This window comes from Sminthopsis crassicaudata, chromosome 1 (assembly GCF_048593235.1).
Source record: "Sminthopsis crassicaudata isolate SCR6 chromosome 1, ASM4859323v1, whole genome shotgun sequence".
NCBI lineage: Eukaryota > Metazoa > Chordata > Mammalia > Dasyuromorphia > Dasyuridae > Sminthopsis > Sminthopsis crassicaudata.
This window is the reverse complement of record NC_133617.1, coordinates 431,366,847-431,387,970: the sequence shown is the minus strand read 5'-3', so window position 1 is coordinate 431,387,970 and position 21,124 is coordinate 431,366,847. Positions and strand designations below refer to the sequence as shown.

General features: G+C 41.2%; 1 protein-coding gene across 1 annotated transcript in view; it reads left to right on the top strand.

The window, feature by feature from the left end:
* TEKT5 (tektin 5) overlaps window positions 1–20,920 on the top strand; it is a 65,793-nt gene extending 44,873 nt beyond the window's left edge. The window contains exons 6-7 of the mRNA XM_074280537.1: window positions 16,339–16,493; window positions 20,511–20,920. Of these exons, the coding sequence (XP_074136638.1) occupies window positions 16,339–16,493; window positions 20,511–20,727 (372 nt within the window). The 3' untranslated portion in view covers window positions 20,728–20,920. The remainder of the gene's footprint in view (window positions 1–16,338; window positions 16,494–20,510) is intronic.
* The last annotated feature ends 204 nt before the right edge of the window (window positions 20,921–21,124 follow it).

Here is a 21,124-nt window from a genome sequence, read left to right as displayed (position 1 = left end):
CTCTCTCCCCCCAATCCATTCCCAACACAGCTGTCAAACTGATAGCTTTAAAGCACAGCTCTGACCAAGAAGCTTTAGGAGTACTCCATTACCCTTAGGAGAAAACCCAGATTCCTCTGGCTGACATTTAAAGCTCTTCACAGTCTGGCTCCAGCCTATCTTTACAATCTGATAATGCATTAATCCACCTCACATACTACTTTTCTGTAGCAGCCAGACTGGCCTTATTGCTGCTCCCCACAGGCCCTCCTGCCTCCTGCCTTTGCCTTAGTTGTCTCCTAGGTGGAGAATGCTCTCCCTGTTCACCTCAGTTTCTTAGACTCTATAGTTTCCTTCAAAAATCAACTCAAGTGCTACTTCTGCCTCCTTTAATCTTCCTTTCTTGATTTCTTAGGAACCAGTGCCCTCATTACCATGTATTTAAAGAAATACATCCTGCATAACTTTTTCCAAGAACAAATTGCATCTGTTCTTAAGAGAACATAAGGTTCTTTTTGTTTTTGTCTTTGTATTCCCACCACATGGTACAGTGCTTGGCACACAGTAGGCACTTAATAAATGCTTACTAATCAACACGTATTTATTTAGAAATATAATTCAGGCACAATGCTAAGTGCTCAAAAAAGAAAGGCAAAAACATTACTTATGAGTTGATGATGGTGACTCTGCAATGGCCTCTGACTTTTTGTTGGCAGCTAGTATGGGACTGAAATACAAGAATACAGGAGACAAGAAAAGTAAACTTTATAAGCTAAGTCCTAAAGCTACATGCTAGACTTCTTAACCTTTTAAAGGTCATGGGCCCTTTGGGAATCTGCTGAACCCTATGGGTCTCTTCTCAAAATATTTTTAAAGCAGTGAATTGTAAAGTGGATTGTAAAGGAAACCTGTTAGATTGAAATCACTTTTCTCAAAATACTAGCTTACCAACTGCAGGTTGAGGACCCCTGTGCTAGACTTTGATACTGATGAGTGGCTATGAATCTTTCTGGATGCAAACCCTACAGGCTGCTGAGCTCAGAGATTTGCACCCTAACAGGCAAAGCGTTAGGAAAGAACAGAAAACAAATGTCAAACTCCCCAATAGGAGTAGACCAAGGGAATTGGTCTGACCAACTGTCTGACCAACAGTGAAGGTCTTTTGTCTTCTTACAGATTGTCCCTAGGGTGGTATGGAAGGCAGAGCTGTTTGTTTTAAAGTAGACTGGCTGTTCGCTACGGGGGAAAAGAGAGAGTTAGATCTGGAGAAAAATGGAAAGAAAAGTTTCTTTTAAAAAGCCGTTGCAGAGTTTTATTTTAATACAATGTAATCTGACTCTTTAAGGTAAAAGTTAAGGCTGGTGGACCACCCTCTCCTGGAGAGTATCCCCTCTGCTTGGGCAGGGCCAGGTAGATGGAGAAAACCAGGCAGGACAAACTCCTGTCTGTTTCCTGGAAGGGCACGATGCCAGACTGTTGGCTAAAGGCCTCCCTCAAATGTCCCTGTCTCTCAGTTCCAGGAACCCAGGGTGTCCACACTTTGCGTACTTCTGCCAGGCCAGGTTCTGGGTCTTTCTGTCTGTGCAGGAGTCTGTTGTGGGTGAGCCACTGCTCCTCCCATGGGGTGATCCCCTCTGCCAATCCAGGCCCAACAAGCCCAGGGCAGCCCTGCCCCTGCCAGCGAGGAAGGAGCACGTGCCAGGGGAACGGGTGACTTATAAAAAGGTTTCTGCTCTGCCTCCCGAGGTGCTTACCCCTGAGGCTTTTCTTTCTTTCTTTTTTTTTTTAAATCCTCATCTTCTTTGTACATCTCTGAAAGACAGTGTTTCAAAAGAAATGGGGACCTGGGCCAGGAGTTGCAGAATTAGCTTAACCACATCCCTGGAAGCACATCACCTGAGGTCTGGGGGGAAAGGGGCTGGGCAACATCCTCCCAGGTGGAAACCTGCATTCTAGGGTGGACAGTAGGTTATCCAAAACACAAGGGGTGGAGTGTGTGTGTGAAGTCAACAAGCAGTTATTAAACCATTACTGTGTGCCGAGCCTGTAAAGGCCAGAAACTTGGTCCCTGCCCTCGGGTAACTCAAGGTCTAATGGGGAGACAGCATGCACCCAAGGATGGGCAAGAAAGATATATACAGAATACATCGGGACGTTGGCAGGGGGAAGGCACGGGGAGTACCCCTGTGTTGGGGTGGGGCAGACGCGTGTATACCACTGCAGTCTGTGTATAAAGGGCATCGGAGGAAGAAAGGCAAACAGCACGGCTCTGAACCTGCTGGTGTGCATGCCAGGCGTGTGGACACTTGTCTGGAGCCACAGCCCTTCAGACCTCTCTGTGCACCACCCAGAGCTGTACCTGGGTGGCCATCTTAGGAGTGTGAGCAGTGAGGGAGAGGGGGTCGCTTTTGGCCTGGGAGAGCAGCGGTCAGGGATTGCCACACTTTGAGAACCACAGCTGACTGGAGTCAGCTTTTTTTTTGGACTATAGAGTAACAAGGCCCCATTGCTCTGCAGATTCTCCTCCTAGTCAGCTTTTTTTTTGGACTATAGAGTAACAAGGCCCCATTGCTCTGCAGATTCTCCTCCCTTCTGAAGTTTCACCTTCTCCTTACTTGTGTCCCCCTTCCCCTGGCCAAATCTAGTTCTTTCAAAGTGTGTTATCTCTTTCCCCTCCCCCAAGGCTGGGAGGAAGTCGCGATCATTGATCTAAGAAAGGACTCATCTAGTCTCATCCCTTCATTTTTACAGAAAAGGAAACTGAGGCCCCGAAGGGTGAAATAATTTATCTAAGATCAGAAGAGGTAGTAAGGAGAAGGCTGGCATTCGAAGCCAGGTCTTTCAGTAGTGTCAAATTCAAGATCTCTGCTACCATATGTTGATAGCATTATCTGTTTTATTATATTTTTATTTAATTATAATTTCATTTAATTTTTCCTCATTTAACAATTTAATCTGGTTTCTGTGCACAAAGGAGTGTTATACTTTTGATTCAAATCCAATTCTCCTTCCATCCTAATAATAATGTCTCTAACTAAGACAACCCCCAAATCCTTCTTGTGGCTGTTCAGTCCTGTCCAATCCTTGATGACCCCATTTGGGGTTTTCTTGGCAGAGATACTGGAATTATTTGCCACTTCTTCAGCTCATTTTGCAGATGAGGAAACTGAGGCAAAGAGGGTTAAGTGACTTGCTCAGTTTGAGTGCAGGAAGATGAGCCAGCACTCTATCCATTGTACCACTTCACTGCCCCCAAATCCAGTCTGGTTTCAAAGGTCGTCTTCAGTCTAGCTACAACTTATCTTTTCAACTTTAGAACTCCCCCATTCCCCTAAACAAACTAGTTCACTGACTATCCTGATAGCATACTTTATATTTTGCCGTTCCTGCTCCTGTGCTGTTCCTATTTCTTTTGCTTACAAATTGTTCCCTTCTCCTCACTTATTGAAATCCTCTCTAATTTTCATGGCCAGCTCAATATTTATTCTCCATGAATCTAGGTGCTACTAGCCCTAGAATCAGGAGTCTGAGTTCAAATCTAATCTCAGACCACTTACAAGCTATGTGACTCTGGGAAAGCTACATCTCTGCCTGTTTGAGTTCTCTCTTGTACAATAGGGATAACAGCAGCACTAACCTCCTAAGGTTTTGTGAAGATCAAATGAGGGATATAAATGCACACTATTGCTATGTGAAGCTTCCCCTGACCATTTTTGTTGGAAGTAAGCTCTCTCTGAACTCCTTTCATACTTGTTGTTTGCACCTTTTGTTTTACCATTATCCTGTATTGCCTCATATTCCCAGTCACCTCTGTTCATAATTAGATTGTGAGTTTCTTGATGTGTCTCATACTAATTTATTTATTTTTATTTATTTTTATTTTTTATTAATTTTTATAATTATAACATTTTCTTTGACAGTACATATTCATAGGTAATTTTTTTTTTTACAACATTATCCCTTGTACTCCCTTCTGTTCCAAATTTTTCCCCTCCTTCCCTCCACCCCCTCCCCTAGGTGTCAGGCATTCCCATACATATTAAACATCTTATTAAGTATATCCTAGGTACAATATATATGTGCAGAACCGAATTTTGTTGTTGTTGTTGTTGCAAAGGAAGAATTGTATTCGGAAGCTAAAAATAATCTGGGAAGAAAAACAAAACAAAACAAAAGAAAACAGTGCTCACAGTTTACACTCATTTCCCAGTGTTCCTTCTCTGGATGTAGCTGATTCTGTCCATCGTTGATCAATTGGAACTGGATTAGCTCTTCTCTATGTTGAAGATATCCACTTCTATCAGAATATATCCTCATACAGTATCGTTGTTGAAGTGTATAATGATCTTCTGGTTCTGCTCGTTTCACTCAGCATCAGTTGATGTAAGTCTCTCCAAGCCTCTCTGTATTCCTCCTGTTGGTCATTTCTTACAGAGCAATAATATTCCATAACCTTCATATACCATAATTTACCCAACCATTCTCCAATTGATGGGCATCCGTTCATTTTCCAGTTTCTAGCCACTACAAAAAGAGCTGCCACAAACATTTTGGCACATACAGGTCCCTTTCCCTTCTTTAGTATTTCCTTGGGATATAAGCCCAGTAGTAGTATGGCTGGGTCAAAGGGTATGCACATTTTGATAACTTTTTGGGGATAATTCCAGATTGCTCTCCAGAATGGTTGGATTCTTTCACAACTCCACCAACAATGCATCAGTGTGCCAGTTTTCCCACATCCCCTCCAACATTCATCATTATTAGTTCCTGTCATCTTAGCCAATCTGACAGGTGTGTAATGATACCTCAGAGTTGTCTTAATTGGCATTTCTCTGATCAATAGTGATTTGGAACACTCTTTCATATGAGTGGAAATAGTTTCAATTTCATCATCATCAAAATTCATACTAATTTATAAGTTCCATAGTGTACAACATAGTGCTAAAATTAAAATAAGCTCCAAATTAAAATTTGTTAATTGATGTCAGTTGATCTTTCCCTATTTATATTTTTCATAGCATTTTTCTAGCAACTCTTTTCTGCTGGAAAATAGAGGGGATGTCTTACCAATTTGGGAATGGCTTAACAAGTTGAAGTATATGAATGTATTTTTATGAGAAACAATTAGCAGGCAGATTTCAGGAAAACCTGGAAAGACTTATATATACATTGTTGCCGAGTTAAGTGCACAGAACCAAGAGAACATTGTACACAATAACAAGAAGATTGTGCAATGAATCAACTATGATAGACCGAGTTCTTCTCAGCAATACATTGATCCAAGACAATTCCAAAAGACTTGTTGGAAAATGGCATCCCCATCCAAAGAAAGGACTATGGAGTATGAATGAAGGGCAAAGCATACTATTTTCACTTTGTAAAAACTTTGTTATTTTGTTTTTTCTTCCTCAAAGTTTTTCTCTTTTGTTCCTATTTTTCTTTCACAACATGACTAATATGGAAATATATTCAACATGACTCTACACGTATAGTCTATATCAGATTGCTGTCTTGGGAAAGAGGGAGAAAAACTTGGAACTCAATCTTGGATGGATGTTGAAGACTATCTTTACATGTAATTGGGGGGGAAAAAGTGACTTGTTATATGCTCAGTTTCCTCATCTATAAAGCAGGAAAAATAAATGGTAATTACCTTCCAGGGTGGTTGTAACAAGGTAATGAAATAATATGCTAAATAAAATGCTAGCTGTTATTACTAATAATATTATCTTTATTACGCAGGGTCACACAAACTAATCCATTTTGATACAGGATTTAAAACTTGTTCTTTCCCCTGTTAGATTGTAAGCTCTGTGAGGGCAGGGTCTGTGTCCTAATGATCTTTAAATCACCTAGCACTGAGAACAGTGCCAGGTGTGTAGTGTCACCTTAGCCTGACAGGATGAGAAAAGCCAGATACCCTGGCTGTACTTTTGGAGTCCTGGCTGTTCTATTAGAAATCTTTGTGACTCTTCATCTCTCTGATTTCAGTTTCCTTCTGTAAAATGAGAATATTGAATATGACCTCTAATGATTCTTCCAGCTCCAAATCTCTTATTCTGTGTGCTCTCCTGGTTCTAAATCTCATGAGAATTCCCTATGAGAATTTTATTGTTGCTACTGTTGCCATCAAAACTTCAAGAATATAGATGTCTTTTCAGTCCCAGTTGAAGAACCAAGTTCTGGAAGTTGTCACAGTTCTCCTACCCTCACAACTCAAACCTTCTGGACTCAAAAGACCTGGAGGGAAGGCTTCTGCTAAGGGTTTGTTTTGTCAAAATCAAAACTTAAGGTTGGCCAGACTGCAGTTTGAATTTTTGTGCTAACTGTGTTTGAACTCTATTTTTAAACGTGCAATTCTTTTTTTTTTTTAAGTTTTTTATTTTTTTTATTTTTTTGGCAAAGCAATTGGGATTAAATGAGCTAACTCTTAACTGCTTCAAGTCAAGATCAAATGCTGCTCTCTTCTCTCAGGCCTCCCTATCCTGCCCATTATCAGTGAATAGCCCTTGCATCAGGCCTGTGGCAAGCTCTTGGGAGTAGCATTCCAGGGACTTCCAGGGACTGAATCATAGTATTTATTGTTAAGAGCAACAAATAAGCTGACAAGTGTTGGGGGGAAGGAGAAAGTGTGAAAAGGTGGAGTGAAGCTGATTATCAGTGGTATGTGTGCCATGGCAACACCCCCTGGAGTTGACTTGTTTAGTGTGCCCAGGTCTGAAAGTGAGTCATCCAAGCCAAGAGAGCATCTTAATGTAGTGTCACCCCAGTGTAATCGAAGGGGAGCAAGAAACCTGGGTCTACAGCCAGCTCCATAATTAGTTGCTGTGCAAACCTAGGAGAGTCGATTGGATTCTTTGAGCCTCTGTTTTATCAGTTCTTTAATAGAGATGATCATGTTTCTTTTCTTACCATTTGTTAGCTGCATTTGTGCTGAGCTTACAGTTTGGTGGGGTAAATATAATTAATACAAGAAGCAGACAAAGTGCTGTGATATTTCATAAAGGTTGTTGGGATCGATCGGGTTCCATGCTTTGGAAACTTTAAAGTCTTATTTGTAGGGCTGGCTCCAATGAGTGAATTAATGCCATTTCCTTAGTTCCATATTTCCCAGTGGAACATCTTGTCTGCATTATTCTGGAGTGCCGAGGCTGGAAAACTCCAGCCAATGAGAACACTAACCTATTTACCCCTCAGTCTGAGGGGCCTGAACAATCATAAATTGAGTGTGTCAGGAGCAAACCTGAGGCTGGGTAGGCTAATCCAAAAAAAGAGACAGAGAAGGGAAAGAAAAAAAGTTAGTCACCTGCTCCCCATTCTTAACTTACCCCCCATACAGTCCTTCCCCTGCAAATTACCTCACATTTACTCTGTGTGTATGTTTTCTATTTCTGTGTACACAGCATGGTGCCTGGCATATAGTAAGTGTTTAATAAATATTTTAGTAAGATTATTGAATTAAGAAAAGAGAGAAGGGGAAAAAAGAAAAGGAGCCGCTGATAATGGCACTATTTCAGGTGCTCAGGGTCCAGTGCTGTGCCACCCTTCCCCCAGTTATTAGGATTGGAGCTTTCTGAGTTTCCCCAGGTGGCCCTGCCCATGTCTGTGGAGAAAAGCAAATCTAGTCTTATCACAGGCTCTGCCCTTAGCAGCACTTCACCAAGGATGCTTTCCCCCAAAATGTCAATACCACTTTTCTTTATTCCAGATGGGGAACACTTTGGTGTCCCAGCCAAGGGTTTGCTCTCCCATTGCCGAAAGAAACACTGGACAACAGCGCACAGAGAGATGCATATTTCTTCTATATTAGGGCTGTGGTACTTTGATCGAGCCTCGTGCCTTCTCCCCTCACCTAGAGTTGTTTCCAGGGAAACTCCATGGGGAATGTGAGGGTGTGCCCATTGAGTATTTGTCAGTCCACCCAGCATCTTTGATATGGGCATTCTTGCCTGAGAAATTTTTAACCAATAGGCTGTACCCCAAGTGGCGTGGGTTCAGCCTGGTTCATGCAAGAGGGAGGGTAAAGGAAACTCAGCAACTATCTTTCGAATCCCCCCCAAAAAACTATTCCACATAACTTTTCCAGGACCCCAAATTTCCTTTGCATTAAAATCTGTTCTCTTCAGATGACATTCTTAAATACCATTGTCCTCAAGAGAAATATTACATTAATGTAATTATTTAATTCCATTAATTTCGTGGCAGCTAAGTAGTAGGGTCAATAAAGTGCTAAATCTGGAATCAGAAAGACTTGAATTCAAATATTGCCTCAAATACTTACTAGCTGTGTGACTATGGGTGAGTCATTTAACCCTGTTTGCCTCAGTTTCCTTATTGTAAAATAAGGATAATAATAGTATCTAATTCCCATAATTATTTTACCTAGAAGTATTGTTCTAAATTGAGATTTTCTTTTCTTTTGTAAATAAATCAGACCACCAGAAGATTTTCTAACTCATTGTGATGACCTGCAGTATGTATTTTTTACATAAGGGTTAAGAGAGAAAAGCTCTTAGACTTCTTCCTTCAAGACCTAACTAACTCAGGTGCCATCTTTTCCATGGAACCTGCTCTAATACTCCCAGTTTTGGTGTAGTGTTTTCTCTCTCCAAAAATACTTTATATTTACTTATCTATGTGTATAACATATATCTTGGGAGAGAATGTAAGGTTCCTGAAGAAAAGAACTATCTTTTTTTGTCTTTTGTTTTCTCAATGCTTTATATACTAAAAAGTATTTAATAATTTTTTTATTTAATTTTATTGGATTTAGTATGTCAGACTCTGCATTAAGTTACTATGGGGAAGGGGAAAAAAAAGACAAATTAGAACTCTCTTGTAATGAATCAACAAATCCAGGAAGCCAAAGAGGCTGAAGGGCTTTAAATTGAGGTTAGTGGTAAGTGATTTGGAAAGTAATGAAAAGTAACCAAAGGTTAGGTCCCTAGTCTTGTTAGCTATCTCACTAAGATAAGTAATACCTGGGATCCAGAACTGAATTTTTCAGGAAGCAAATATATAACCTAGGAAGACATGGGTTAGTGTGCTAGAGGAGCTCTGGGATGTAAGCAAAAGAAGACATGAAGGAAAAAAGAGAGGTTCAAAAATGTCTCAGGAAGGCTCGAAAATAATTTTTAAATGGTGCTATATAAAGAATATTAACCTGGGAACCAGGACCTGGATCTTACAGTGATTCAGGGTAAATCACAGTCCCTCTTTAAGCCTCCTGAATTTTGTTTGCCATATCTAAACCTTGGCAAAAGACTTGAATCTATCAGGATCCTAAACTCTTTAATTAACTGGAGGTTTCAGCCTTGATTGGAGTACTCCATATTTCTGATTCCACTCTTTAAGTTATATTTTTCTTCTTCAGAGGTTAAGTTGGGGTAGAGACATGTGGACAGATTTAGGTGTTTTCATTACTGATACCCATCAGTTTTCTCAATTTAGCAGGTTCAATGCTCTTTTCCTCAAAGCCCACCTCTCTTATGAATTTATATATTTTCATCAGGAGTAAAACCATCTTTCCAAGAAATCCATGTTGGTATTATCCTTTATTACTCATTCTCTCTCACCTTGCATATCCAAGTTGCCAAATCTTATCCTTCCCATTGTCCTAAATTCTCTTGCATTCATCCCAGTTCAAGCTTTCATCACCTCTTGCCTGTATGATTGCAATAGCCTATGACTTTCCTGCCTTAAGTCTTACCCTATTGTAATCTATTCTCTGCACAGGTGCCAACATGCTATTCCTAATGCTCAGTTCTTGACTATGGCACTCAATAAACTCTAATGACTACCTATTGATATTAGAAATAAATATATTTTTTTCTATTTTGTGTCTAATTGGTTTTTAAAAGACTTTATATATCTTTTCAACCTTATATATTGCTCTGCTTTGGTTTTCTTGATGTTCTTCATAACATCTTGTATGTTGTGACTGCACTAGCCGTTTCTCAAGCATGTAATCCACTCTTTTCACATGTGCATCTAAAAATATGTAATTTCTTTCAAATTTGGCTCAATCCTATCTTTTTTTTTTTTTTTTTTTAATAAATCTTATTCTCAAAACATATGCACGGATAATTTGACAACATTGACCCTTGAATAACTTTGTCTTTCAGATTTTCTCCTCTTTCCTCCATCCCCTTCCCTAGATAGTAAGCAATCCAATATATGTTAAAATATGTTAAATCCAATATGTATAAGCATAGTTATACAATTCTCTGGCTGCACAAGAGAAATCTGATAAAAAAAGAAAACAAAATGCAAGCGAACAACAAAAAGAGTGAGAATGCTACGTTGTGATCCATACTCAGTTCCCACAGTCCTCTCTCTGCGTATAGCTGTCTCTCTTCATCACAAGATTATTGGAACTGGCATCAATCATCTCATTGTTGGAAAGAGTCAACCCCATCTTTTACTTTATAAAGCCTTTCCTGATTCTCCCAGGTAATACTATCCTTTCTGTCCATATTTCTTGGTATCCTTTTGTGAATGATAATATTTGTGTAAGTTGTCTTCCCAAAATTCCCAATAGAATGCAAGCTCCTTGAGGGTATCCCCAATCCCTGATGATAGTGTTTGGCACATAGGAGTCATTTACTAAGTGCTTGCTTGACTTCCATTACTCCAAATTAGCATCTTCAGTGCCTTCCACTTCCCAAACACTCCCATTAAACACCTCTAGCTTAGCTGCAAAGGATCTGGACTATGATCTGGCAGATATGTGATGAATGGGTGGGGGAAGGGAAACAGTTCACCCTCCTGACTCCCTGTCTTCCTTCTCTGAAGTTGGGATGAATTAGAGGTCTGTTTAATCCCATCACTGCCACTCCTCCCCCCACTAGATTCTGGGACAGTAGTTTTGCATTGTTCTTCGGCCAACACTGAACTGTTAGAGATTATTCTTCACTTTCCTATGGAGAGCAGCTGAAGGCCCCTCAAAGGGGCACTCATAGGTCTGAGAGTGTCGGTGGTTCATCATGAAATGACAGCAAGAAGCAGTGGCCAAATTCACATCCCCCTGAGTAATCTTGCTCCTTTTCTAAGAGCCTTTCTTCTTTGTCTCACCCCTGATATGTAAGTATTCCTCCTCTAGGTCCTCTTTTCTTCTCTTGCAACACGCACTTGTCAATCTCATCAACTGCAGCTTCATTTATCATTTCTATATAGATGACTTCCAACTGTCTATTTCATCCCTAACCTCTGTCCTATGCCCACAGAACCTTAGGATTGGAAGAGACCATTCTTCTTGATTAATAAATCTATTGATGTCATTTCTGACAAATAGCCCACATCTCCAGTGTTAGGAAATGCTACTGCCCAACAGTTCTCATTGTTAGAATATTCTTCCCTCGTGTTGAGTTGGAATTTGATTTGTTGTCATTTCAACCCATTGGTTCTGATTCATTATTCTAGGGTCACAATAATAATGATGATGGTGAGAGCTAGCATTTGTGTAGCACTTTAAGGTTTTCTCTTTTTTTTAGTATAAATAAAGCATTTTTATAAAGCTAAAAGTTCACAAATGCTAAATTGTTATGATTACTTCCAATAATTTCATCTAGTATAGTGAATTACACAAAGTACATAACAACTCTTGAAATGAATTGTTGTCCCAAATCCACCATTCAAGAAACCTTGTCATAAAAAGGCTCATTTCCAAGACACAGCCAATTCTGGCTCCTCCTGATCACATTTCACCATCCAAGTTCTCACAAATAATTGACTTAATTAATCCCTCTATCTCAACTTCCTATATATAAAATAGGCTAGATGACCTTTTAATTCCTTCCAATGGTGAGATGGTATTATTTTTTTCCCCCCTGAGGCTGGGGTTAAGTGACTTGCCCAGGGTCACACAGCCAGGAAGTGTTCCGTGTCAGAGACCAGAGCTGAACTCAGGTCCTCCTGACTTTAGAACTGGTGCTCTATCCACTACACTAACTAGCTGCCCCAGTGGTAGTACTCTTGACAGCTCTTTTTAAAATCAGACTTTTTTTTAATAATAGCTTTTTCTTTTTCAAAATGCATGCAAAGATACTTTTCAACATTCACCCCTACAAAACTTTTTTTTTCCACACTTTAAGGTTTTCCAAAGCATTTTACAAGCATCTCATTTGATCTTCACCATTACCTTGGGGAGCAGGTGTTACTATTATTGTCATTTAATAGATAAGGAAATTGAGGCAGAGGTGAAGTGACTTGCTCAGAATCACATGCTGGTAATTGAGACCAGATTAGAACTCAGCTCTTTCTGATCCCATATTCACCATTTTTATTCCTCATACTACCAATGACATCATGAACGATGACTTGTGAGTGATTGGATTTAAGTGAGGCAGTTCTGGGCAAAATCATCAGTCTCTCTTCCAGAGGCATTCATAAGACACAGTCAAGATGTTGGCCCTGGATGCAGTCAGTGGATGGAAGTGACATCTCCAGTGTCTGTCCAAGCTCCAAGCCCTCTATAGCGCCTGCTTTAGCAGCCTTCATGACTGTTGGAACAGTGTTCTCACCCATTTACTCTTCCAGGGGAAGTGAGTCAGTGAACATCAAGTGCCTACTATGTGTCAGACAGTTGGGATTACAAGGCAAGCTAGAAGGCAAGCCCTGGTCTTAAGGAACTCATAGTTTAAAGGTGGAAACAAAATGCAAACAAGTATTTGCAAACAAGATAAATACAGAATAAATTGGAGATAATAACAGAGGGAAGGAGCTAGCCGTAAGAAAGTTGGAGAGAAGCTTCCTGTAGACAGAATTTTAGCTGGAACTTGAAAGAAGCCAGGGATACCAGAAGGTGGGGCAGTGAAGAAGAAGAATATTCCAGTTCTGGGAGACACAATGAAAATGCCCGGGGTTTAAAGATGGAGTGGCTTGTGTGGGGAACAGAGAGGAGGTCACTATCTCTGGATCACAGAGTTCTTGGAGGAAAAGTAAAGTGTGAGAAGACTGGAAAGACTGGTTTTGAAGGACTTTGAATACCAATGAGAGGACTTTATATTTGATTCTGGAGGTGATAGGTACTGGGAGAGTTTATTGAGTAAGGAGGAATGCTCTGCTGTTCATGTTGTCATTCAGTCATGGACAATTCTTTGTGACTCCATGGACCATAGCACACCACGCCCTTCTTTCCTCCACTATCTCTTGAAATCTGTCCAAACTCATGTTCTTTGTTTCTATGACGCTATCTATCCATCTCATCCTCTGCCATTCCCTTTTTCTTTTGCCTTCAATCTTTCCCAACATCAGGGTGTTTTCTGGTGAAGAGCCTGAATAAATTAAGTATTGAGGAATGTTTTTCCTTGCCTTTATTTGTCTGTTGAAATCCAACTCTATTCATCCTAATACAATGGCAACTGGTTCTATAGTCAAAAGAGATGGGTTCAAATCCTCATTCTGTCATTGACTCCCTGTGTGATTTGCTTACCTAACCTCTCTTTGTTTCCATTTTCCAAAATGGAAATTTTGTCAGGAAAAAAATTTTTTTTTCCCCTGAGGCCGTGGTTAAGTGACTTGCCCAGGGTCACACAGCTAGGAAGTGTTAAGTGTCTGAGACCAGATTTGAACTCAGGTCCTCCTGAATTCAGGGCTGGTGCTCTATCCACTGCACCACCTAGCTGCCCCTCTGTATCAGATCTTTTCGTGGTATCATAGTCTTATTTAGATTTTGTTATTTAGTATTTGGAAGTAGAGGTGATCTTAGTCGCCATTGAATCTAACACTCTCATTTTACAGATGAGAAATGTGAGGTGATGGACCTTTCAATGATTTGACCAATGACTTGACACAGTGTGTGGGGTGGGGATTTGAATTTGAGTCTGTCTGACTCTTAAGTTTAGTTGTCTATTAGGTATGAGATATAGAACTAAAAGGAACAATAAAGGTTGTCTAGTTTAAGGGTATAAAACCTTTTTTTTGTATCATGGAATCCTTGGTAATCTGAAGAAGCCCATAGATCCCTTTTAAGAATAATGTTTTTAAATGTATAAAATTATAGGGTTCCCAAGGAAACCAATTATTTGCAGACAACAGGATAAGTACTCCTGCCCTCATCCAACTCAATTTATAAATGAGATAGAATAGAAAAATAAGGATTAGAATAGGGACAATTAAGTGTAACTTAGAACAGGATATTTTTTTTTTTATTCATTTTTCCAAATTATCCCCTCCCTCCCTCCACTTCCTCCCCCCATGGCAGGTAATCCCATACATTTTACATGTGTTACAATATAACCTAGATACAATATATGTGTGTAAATCCCATTTTCTTGTTGCACATTAATTATTAGCTTCCGAAGGTATAAGTAACCTGGGTAGATAGATAGTAGTGCTAACAATTTACATTCGCTTCCCAGTAGAACAGGATATTTTTAATGGGCATGGGGAGAGAAAAGAAATTGAAATATAGGGATCGGGCTAGAAAGTTAAGGGTCTCATACAATCAGCTCCTAGGATAAGATCTTGGGAGTCTATTGGGAGGGTTCAGAGGCAAAGAGAAAAGAGAAAAAAGCAGGGATCACTGAGGATAAATTATACAATTTTGCTTTCTGTGCTGGCTCTTGGGGTTGGAATTCAGCAGCTCTCCTCCTCTTCATTGATAAAGCCAGTTCTTGCTTCTGTCTGACCAATTCTTCCCTGGCAACCCTCTGTATTAGATCTTAAACAGCATAATTTCAGGAAATCATCATTTCAATCTCCATTCATCAATCTCCTGGAATGGTGTTGGGAAATATTTTGCTCCTTCTCCCACATCCCCCCAGTAGCTGTTTGTTTCTAGGAAATTTCCTAATTTCTCCCTTAGTTCCTCAGCATGGCCCTCACAAAGAAAAGTCCTCTTTAGATGGGCAAAGTCTGTAATCAGGAATGGAAAATCTGAGACCATTTAGGGTTGTAGTTCAGAAATGTAGATATAATTGATCTGAAGTGGAACAGGCTAAGGGAATTTCATCATAGGATGAAGCATTTCCTGATGTGTAGATAGATATAAATAGAATATTTTGTTAGTTAACCTTACTTAAATACTTCACATATTTTTTTACCTTTTCAAAAAAAACCCCTTCATATTTGTTACCTTGATTTAAGCTTAGTGTATCTCAAAGAGATCTACTGGGTGGATAAAGGTCACAGAGAAATGTAATTTCATCCTTGAAAAGGGGTCTCATATGTTTTCTCTGGAAAGTCACAGAAGATAATTCTATTATTACCTTCCTATCAGTTGTGATATTGTTTCAAAATTACAGAATGACTCAGAAGTCAAATGTTTGGACTAACTGTTCTTAGGGGAGAAAATAAGTCAAAATTAGTTAACTATATACCAAAAATAGCTTTGGAATTACAATAATGGAAACAAAAAGAAAATATAAAACAAAACTCAATGGTTCTGTGATTATAATGACTAATCTCAGCCTCAGAAAGGAAAAGAGGAAATGTATCAACCTCCTTTTGTTGGAAAGATGGAGGCCTATGGGGGTAGAATGGTACATATGTGGTCAGACCAAAAGTGATGTATCAGTTGGTTTTGCTTAAAGGTTATCCTTTGTTAGAAGTGAAAGAACATTTAAGGAAAGGAGAAGGTGTTTGTCCTTCATTCTGCAGAGGGACTTAGAACATTGATATAATGTGGTTTTGGGGTCCCCTGACCCTGGGGCTTTTGTTTAAATGTGTCCTTGGTCTTGTGGCTTTGGAATCTGCCTCAGGAAACTGAGCACACCCAATCTATCTGAAGACCACCCTTAATCATCTGGAGATTACTTCCTAGCCTAACCTTTGGATCATAGAATTAACATATTGACAATTGAAAGCAGAATAAGTGTACCTCCTTGCTTCAGTCTCTTTACTGGATTCTCTTAGGTTCAGTAATAGCATCATGTTGCTTTTAATAAACTTTGTTCCTTGACCAGGAGGTGGGTCCAAGCCTGCAAATTTTTTGAGACCCCTCGGTCAGGGACTTTTGGTCCCCCTTCTCAATCTCAAAAGCATCAGAAGAGTGATGTCTTGACTCCCAATTGAAATGAATTTTGCAAATTTTGCAGTCTCTAGCCTCACTCTCTCCTCCAGCATCATGAGGGTCCAGTGTCAAGACATAGATGAGGATAATGGCGATGGCACCTAGTGGGGAGATGGGTAATATCCAGAAATGACCTCTGTGTGTGTGTGTGTGTATGAATATGAATAAAATCTTTAAAATTAATTTTGGAAATAAAAAACCATTTAACAGTAAAATATCTTGTGGAAAAAAAGATCTAGAGATTTTTATTTATTAAACGCTCCATAATTAGGGGCAAAGGAGATTTAAGAGAAGAGATGAAGTGAGGAGAGGCCACTGCTTCTAATGAGGCTTTGTTGTTTGTCCAGACACTGCAGCAAATCTTTCAGACTGAGAATACCATCATGCTTTTGGAGAGGGCCATCATGGCCAAGGAGTGTCCGTTGAAGGTGGCTCAGACGAGGCTTCATCACAGGACCCGGCGCCCTAATGTAGAACTCTGTCGGGATATCCCTCATTGCAAGTGAGTGGCAGGGGGTGGCTGCAAGGACTGGCTATATGGAAGAGGATTATATATGGGAGGAGGGAGCATGGCCCAGCACTGGGAAGTCAAAAGCACCTCTAGAGTTCCTGGGCACCCAAAGTCAGACAACAACTTTTCTTAAGGGTAGTAAGTCCTGGGAATTCCTTAGAAAGTGAGATTCTTCAGAATAAGATCAGAGTATCTATCCATTGAACTTCTGATTTCTGCTGCCAATTTTCAGACCCACAAAAATGTGCATGTTTGTAATTGTGAGTGCTTCAAATAATCTAAATAGTTCCCCAATGGGTGTTCCCCCTTCCTATTAGAGAAAGAGAAAGAAAGCTGCTACTAACCTGAAAAAAGGAATGAGAGAACTGGGTGGGATTGAAGGCAGGAAGGTGGAGGTAGGGGACAAAGAAAGCTACAAATTAGGCCTTTTAGAGCTTTCTCTTTTCCTTCATTAATGGAGAAAATCATATTGGTCTAATGTGGGATCAAACATTGTTGTGGCTTTAAAAGATATTCCATTAATTTCATCAAGCTTCTACGACTTCTATATGGTTAGACTATTCTTTGGAGACATGAGAAATTGAGATCCAGAAATGTAATGTGAAGAGCAGTTCAGCGGAACGAATGATGCTTTGGCAATCATGGGATCTACGTTCAGGCCCCACCACTGCCACGTAATACTCATGTGATACATCCTGCCCCTAGAAGTACTTCCCTCCCTCTGACTGGAGATGGGTAGAGGATGGACAGTAATGAGCGCACCCCAGGACAGCCATCTCATCATTTCCCACTTGGTTGTATATGTCTAGGCTTCACATCATTATTCCCCTACACATGACCCTTTCCTCCTGCATTTCAGCTTCTTTTTATGTCTTGTAAAAATGCATTTTTATGGGTTATAGCCTCAGCAGACGGGGGAGTCTTTGAGGGCTTGGATTGTTTTATGCCTTTCTTTGTATTCTTAAGGCTTAGCACAGAACCTGGTACAGAGGAGGTACCTGATAAATATTTGATTGACTAATTGTATTTGACATTGGGATCCCCCATCTATGGAATGAGTGGGATCCTCTAGGGTCAGCTCCAACTCCACATGTGTCATCTGTAATCTATGATCTGTGAGCCGGACTCCAGGTGTCTCACGTACTAAATCAGAGTCTGACTGGGGCAGACAAAGCTCAGAACTTTGGGTTCAGTCTAGAACTCGATCTAGAAATCCCCTATGAAGATTCCACGCTCCCGATCTCAGAGTTGCCTTTCTCGTTCTTCTCAGGACTGCTCTTAAGCTCCCAGATCCCAGCAGATCAGGTTCGTGGTACTTCTTTTCCTCATACTGCAGATGCAGGAGCAAGAATGCCAGGAATGAGGCAGTGTGGTACAGTCAGAGACCGGGGAGAGTCACAGGGCGGAGAAATAAATGAGGCCGCATGGAGAGCTTCTGAAAAAAAATACTCTGTGCTCCCCTGATAGGAATGATGCCTAAAGAGATAACCCTTAGCAGTGTTTCTGCTATTTCCTGTCAAAGGTTTAATAACAGTGGGAAGTGGAAAAGTCTTGACATTTGGGGTGGTGTGTGTACCTGCCCAGATGGAAAGCTGGAAAGCCCGTGAGGGAGAGGGCTCCCTTTTGGATGGGTGTCTGATTCCACCTGGGATGGTCTCTTTCCTTCCATGACATGTTTGGAATGGGGCCAGCAGTTTGGCCTCCTGAGATTAAGTAACCAGGCCCACATAGGAGAAAAGTTCCTTTCTCTCTCTGAGCTGCTTCTATTAACCCCTGATCTCAGTTCCAGTTTCTGTACTTCACTGTGTTTGTTGCTTTTTGGCATAACGCACTGACTACTCTGCAGGCAATCGAGAAAAGGGGTCCCAGTGATGGTTAAGGCAAATTCCCTGGGGGAGACCAGCCAGAAGTTTTTTTCATAGACATTTTGTCAGTTTATGTGCTGTTTGTTCCAAAGGAAATGCTGCTATGGCTGAGCTCCCCTCCGAAGCTTCCAATTGTAGGACCAAAAGGAAATGGGCAAAGGACATCTAGTTAAGCTTAGGAGTGAGCTCAACTGAGGCTGTAAAGAGGAACCTGGCAAGTGCCTATAGTGCTTTCTCTGGAAGGGTAATTTGTAACTGGATTGCAGAACTGAATTCATTTCAATAAGTGCTGAAGGTACAAGAAGCAAAAAGACTATCCCTGCCTTCCAAGAGCTTGCAATCTAATGAGACAGTCAACATGCCAACAAACATATGCAAGGCAAGCTATATACTAGATAAACAGGAAATAATTAACAGAAGGAGGGTGGTGGAATTGAAAGGGGTTGGGCTTTTCAGATAAGACTTAAAGGAAGCCAGAGAGGTCGGTAGGTAGAAAGAAGGGGGCAGAGCGTTTAGTCCTGGGGTCAGAATCCCTGGAGCTGAGAGATGGAGTGGCTGGTTTGTGGAGCAGTCAGGAGCCAGTGATGCTGGATTGAAGATGCTGGGAGTAAGGTGTCAGAAGGCTGGAAAGGAAGGAGGGGGCCAGGTTAGGAAGGGCTTTGGATGCCAAACAGGGCGTTTTGTATTTGTTCCTGGCGGCTACAGGAGGTTATTGAGCGGTGTGTGTGTGTGAGAGACATGATCAAACTTGCATTTTAGGAAAATCACTTTAATGACTGAAGGATGAATTGGTGTGGGAGAGATTTAAGGCAGTCAGGCCCAGCAGCTAGCAATCACAATAACCAGGCATGAGCTGATGGCCTAGAATGATGGCAGTGTAGTCAGTGTATGTTGCAAAGGTGCATTTGACAGGCCTCTGAAATAATTTGGATATGGAGGTGGGGCAGAAACAAGGCTGGGGGAGGAGGGGAGATGGTAGGAAACAGTCCCTGCTTCCGGAGTTCCTGATGGGTTATATTCCAAGGCGCAGGAATTCCTAGGGGACTCTTCTAAACAGGGCGGGGTGGAAGAGAAATGCCATCCCAGTCTCCTCATGGGACACACAGAGGTGGAAAGAGTCAAGATTATCCATCAGCTGAATTGGCCATTCTGTGTATTATCCAGGTCCTAAAGTTTGCTCTCTCCCAGCTTTTGGCCATTTTGTTCTGAATGGATGTCCCAGGGCCTCCTCCCTGCCATTCCCCCTCTCACCTCATCTCAGCCAAAATGCTTAGACATCTGACTCAGCCCCATTGCTTTTTGGGGGAAACTTGCCCTGAAATGTCATTGGTTTAAAAGAAAACTACTGATAGGGAAACTCCCCTTACCAAGGTCGGCAGCACCTACCCTACAGCTCGGAGGCTGGGGCACTGAGAGGTTAAGTGCCTGCAGTTATCCAAGCAGAGGTGGTGCTTTCTTATTCTGAGCTTTATACCCACGTGCCTTATCTTAGATCCCCTCCCACCCCTGCAAGTCTTGGTCATCACTCAGGCTCCAAGTGAGGCGCTGTCCACAGTGATTTCTAAGGATAGAGAGTTCTCAGCCTCAGTCATCTCAGTCTAACAGAGACACATGAGGGGGTAAATTCACCTGGACGTCTAACTCAGATTCCCCCCAAATATAGTCTATATCCCAGCTTCTTAAACTGTGGCTCATGACCTCAGAGTGGGTATCATAACTGAATGTGGGTGGTCATGAAGTTATGACATTATCTGTATTTGGTTTTTATATCTACTTTATGTACCTACATACCTGGGGTCACAGATGCCAAAGGGCCATAAGTGGAAAAAGTTTAAGAAGCCTTAGCTGTATTCTCCTTTGCTCTTGTTGAGAGATGGAGAGTATTAGATTCATAGGAGCAGAGACTTAGAGATGGAAAGGCTTCTCAGAGAAGCCAGCCAAGTTGCCTTCCCCCTTCCATCCCCGTCCTCCAGTTTTACAAATGGGGAAGCTTAATTCAATTTCAGGGAGGTGCAGTGATGTTCAAGGCTCCACAGGGATAATGGCCTTTATTGTTTGCAATATATCACCCGCCTGAGCCAGTGCCCTCTCCATCACCCCTTCCCTGCCTGGCTCACCCCCTGTCCTCTGTTCCTCGCCTTAGGCTAGTGAATGAAACTTTCACCATCGATGACACTTTGAAGACGCTGAAGATGCGACTGTGTGAGGCGCAGGATACCCTGCATCTTCTGGTCCTCACCAAGACTCGTTTGGAACATGACGTTTCTGTCAAGGCCAACTCTCTCTTCCTCGACAAAGAAAAATGTATGGCAATGCGAAAGACCTTTCCCAGCACCCCTCGCCTCGTGGGTTACACTTGAATCTCTGAGCCCCACTGTACTTTTAACTTGCTCCTCCTTCTCCCTTCCTCATTGCGCACAGATAGCGGTCCATTCCTTGTTTCACCTGTTAAATATGTGACAAAAAGTTGGAAATCAGAAAAAAAAGAAATCTTCACTTTTTTTCCCATTATAAAAAATATTTATAAAGTCAAATAAATATACGAAAACCACATTTTTGGAGCTTATTTCTTGTTTAAAGAGCCAACTTCCTGGCGGGCGGGCCATGAGAGAGGGCAATGTCCCCACAAAGATTTTGGCAGAATTTTGCATGGTTCTGGGGTTAGAAGGGACCTCCTGCACTCATGTAATCACAGCAGTTTAGAGATGGAAAGGGACAAAAGGGAGGGGGATGAATTGTTTGTGGGGAGGCAGGTAC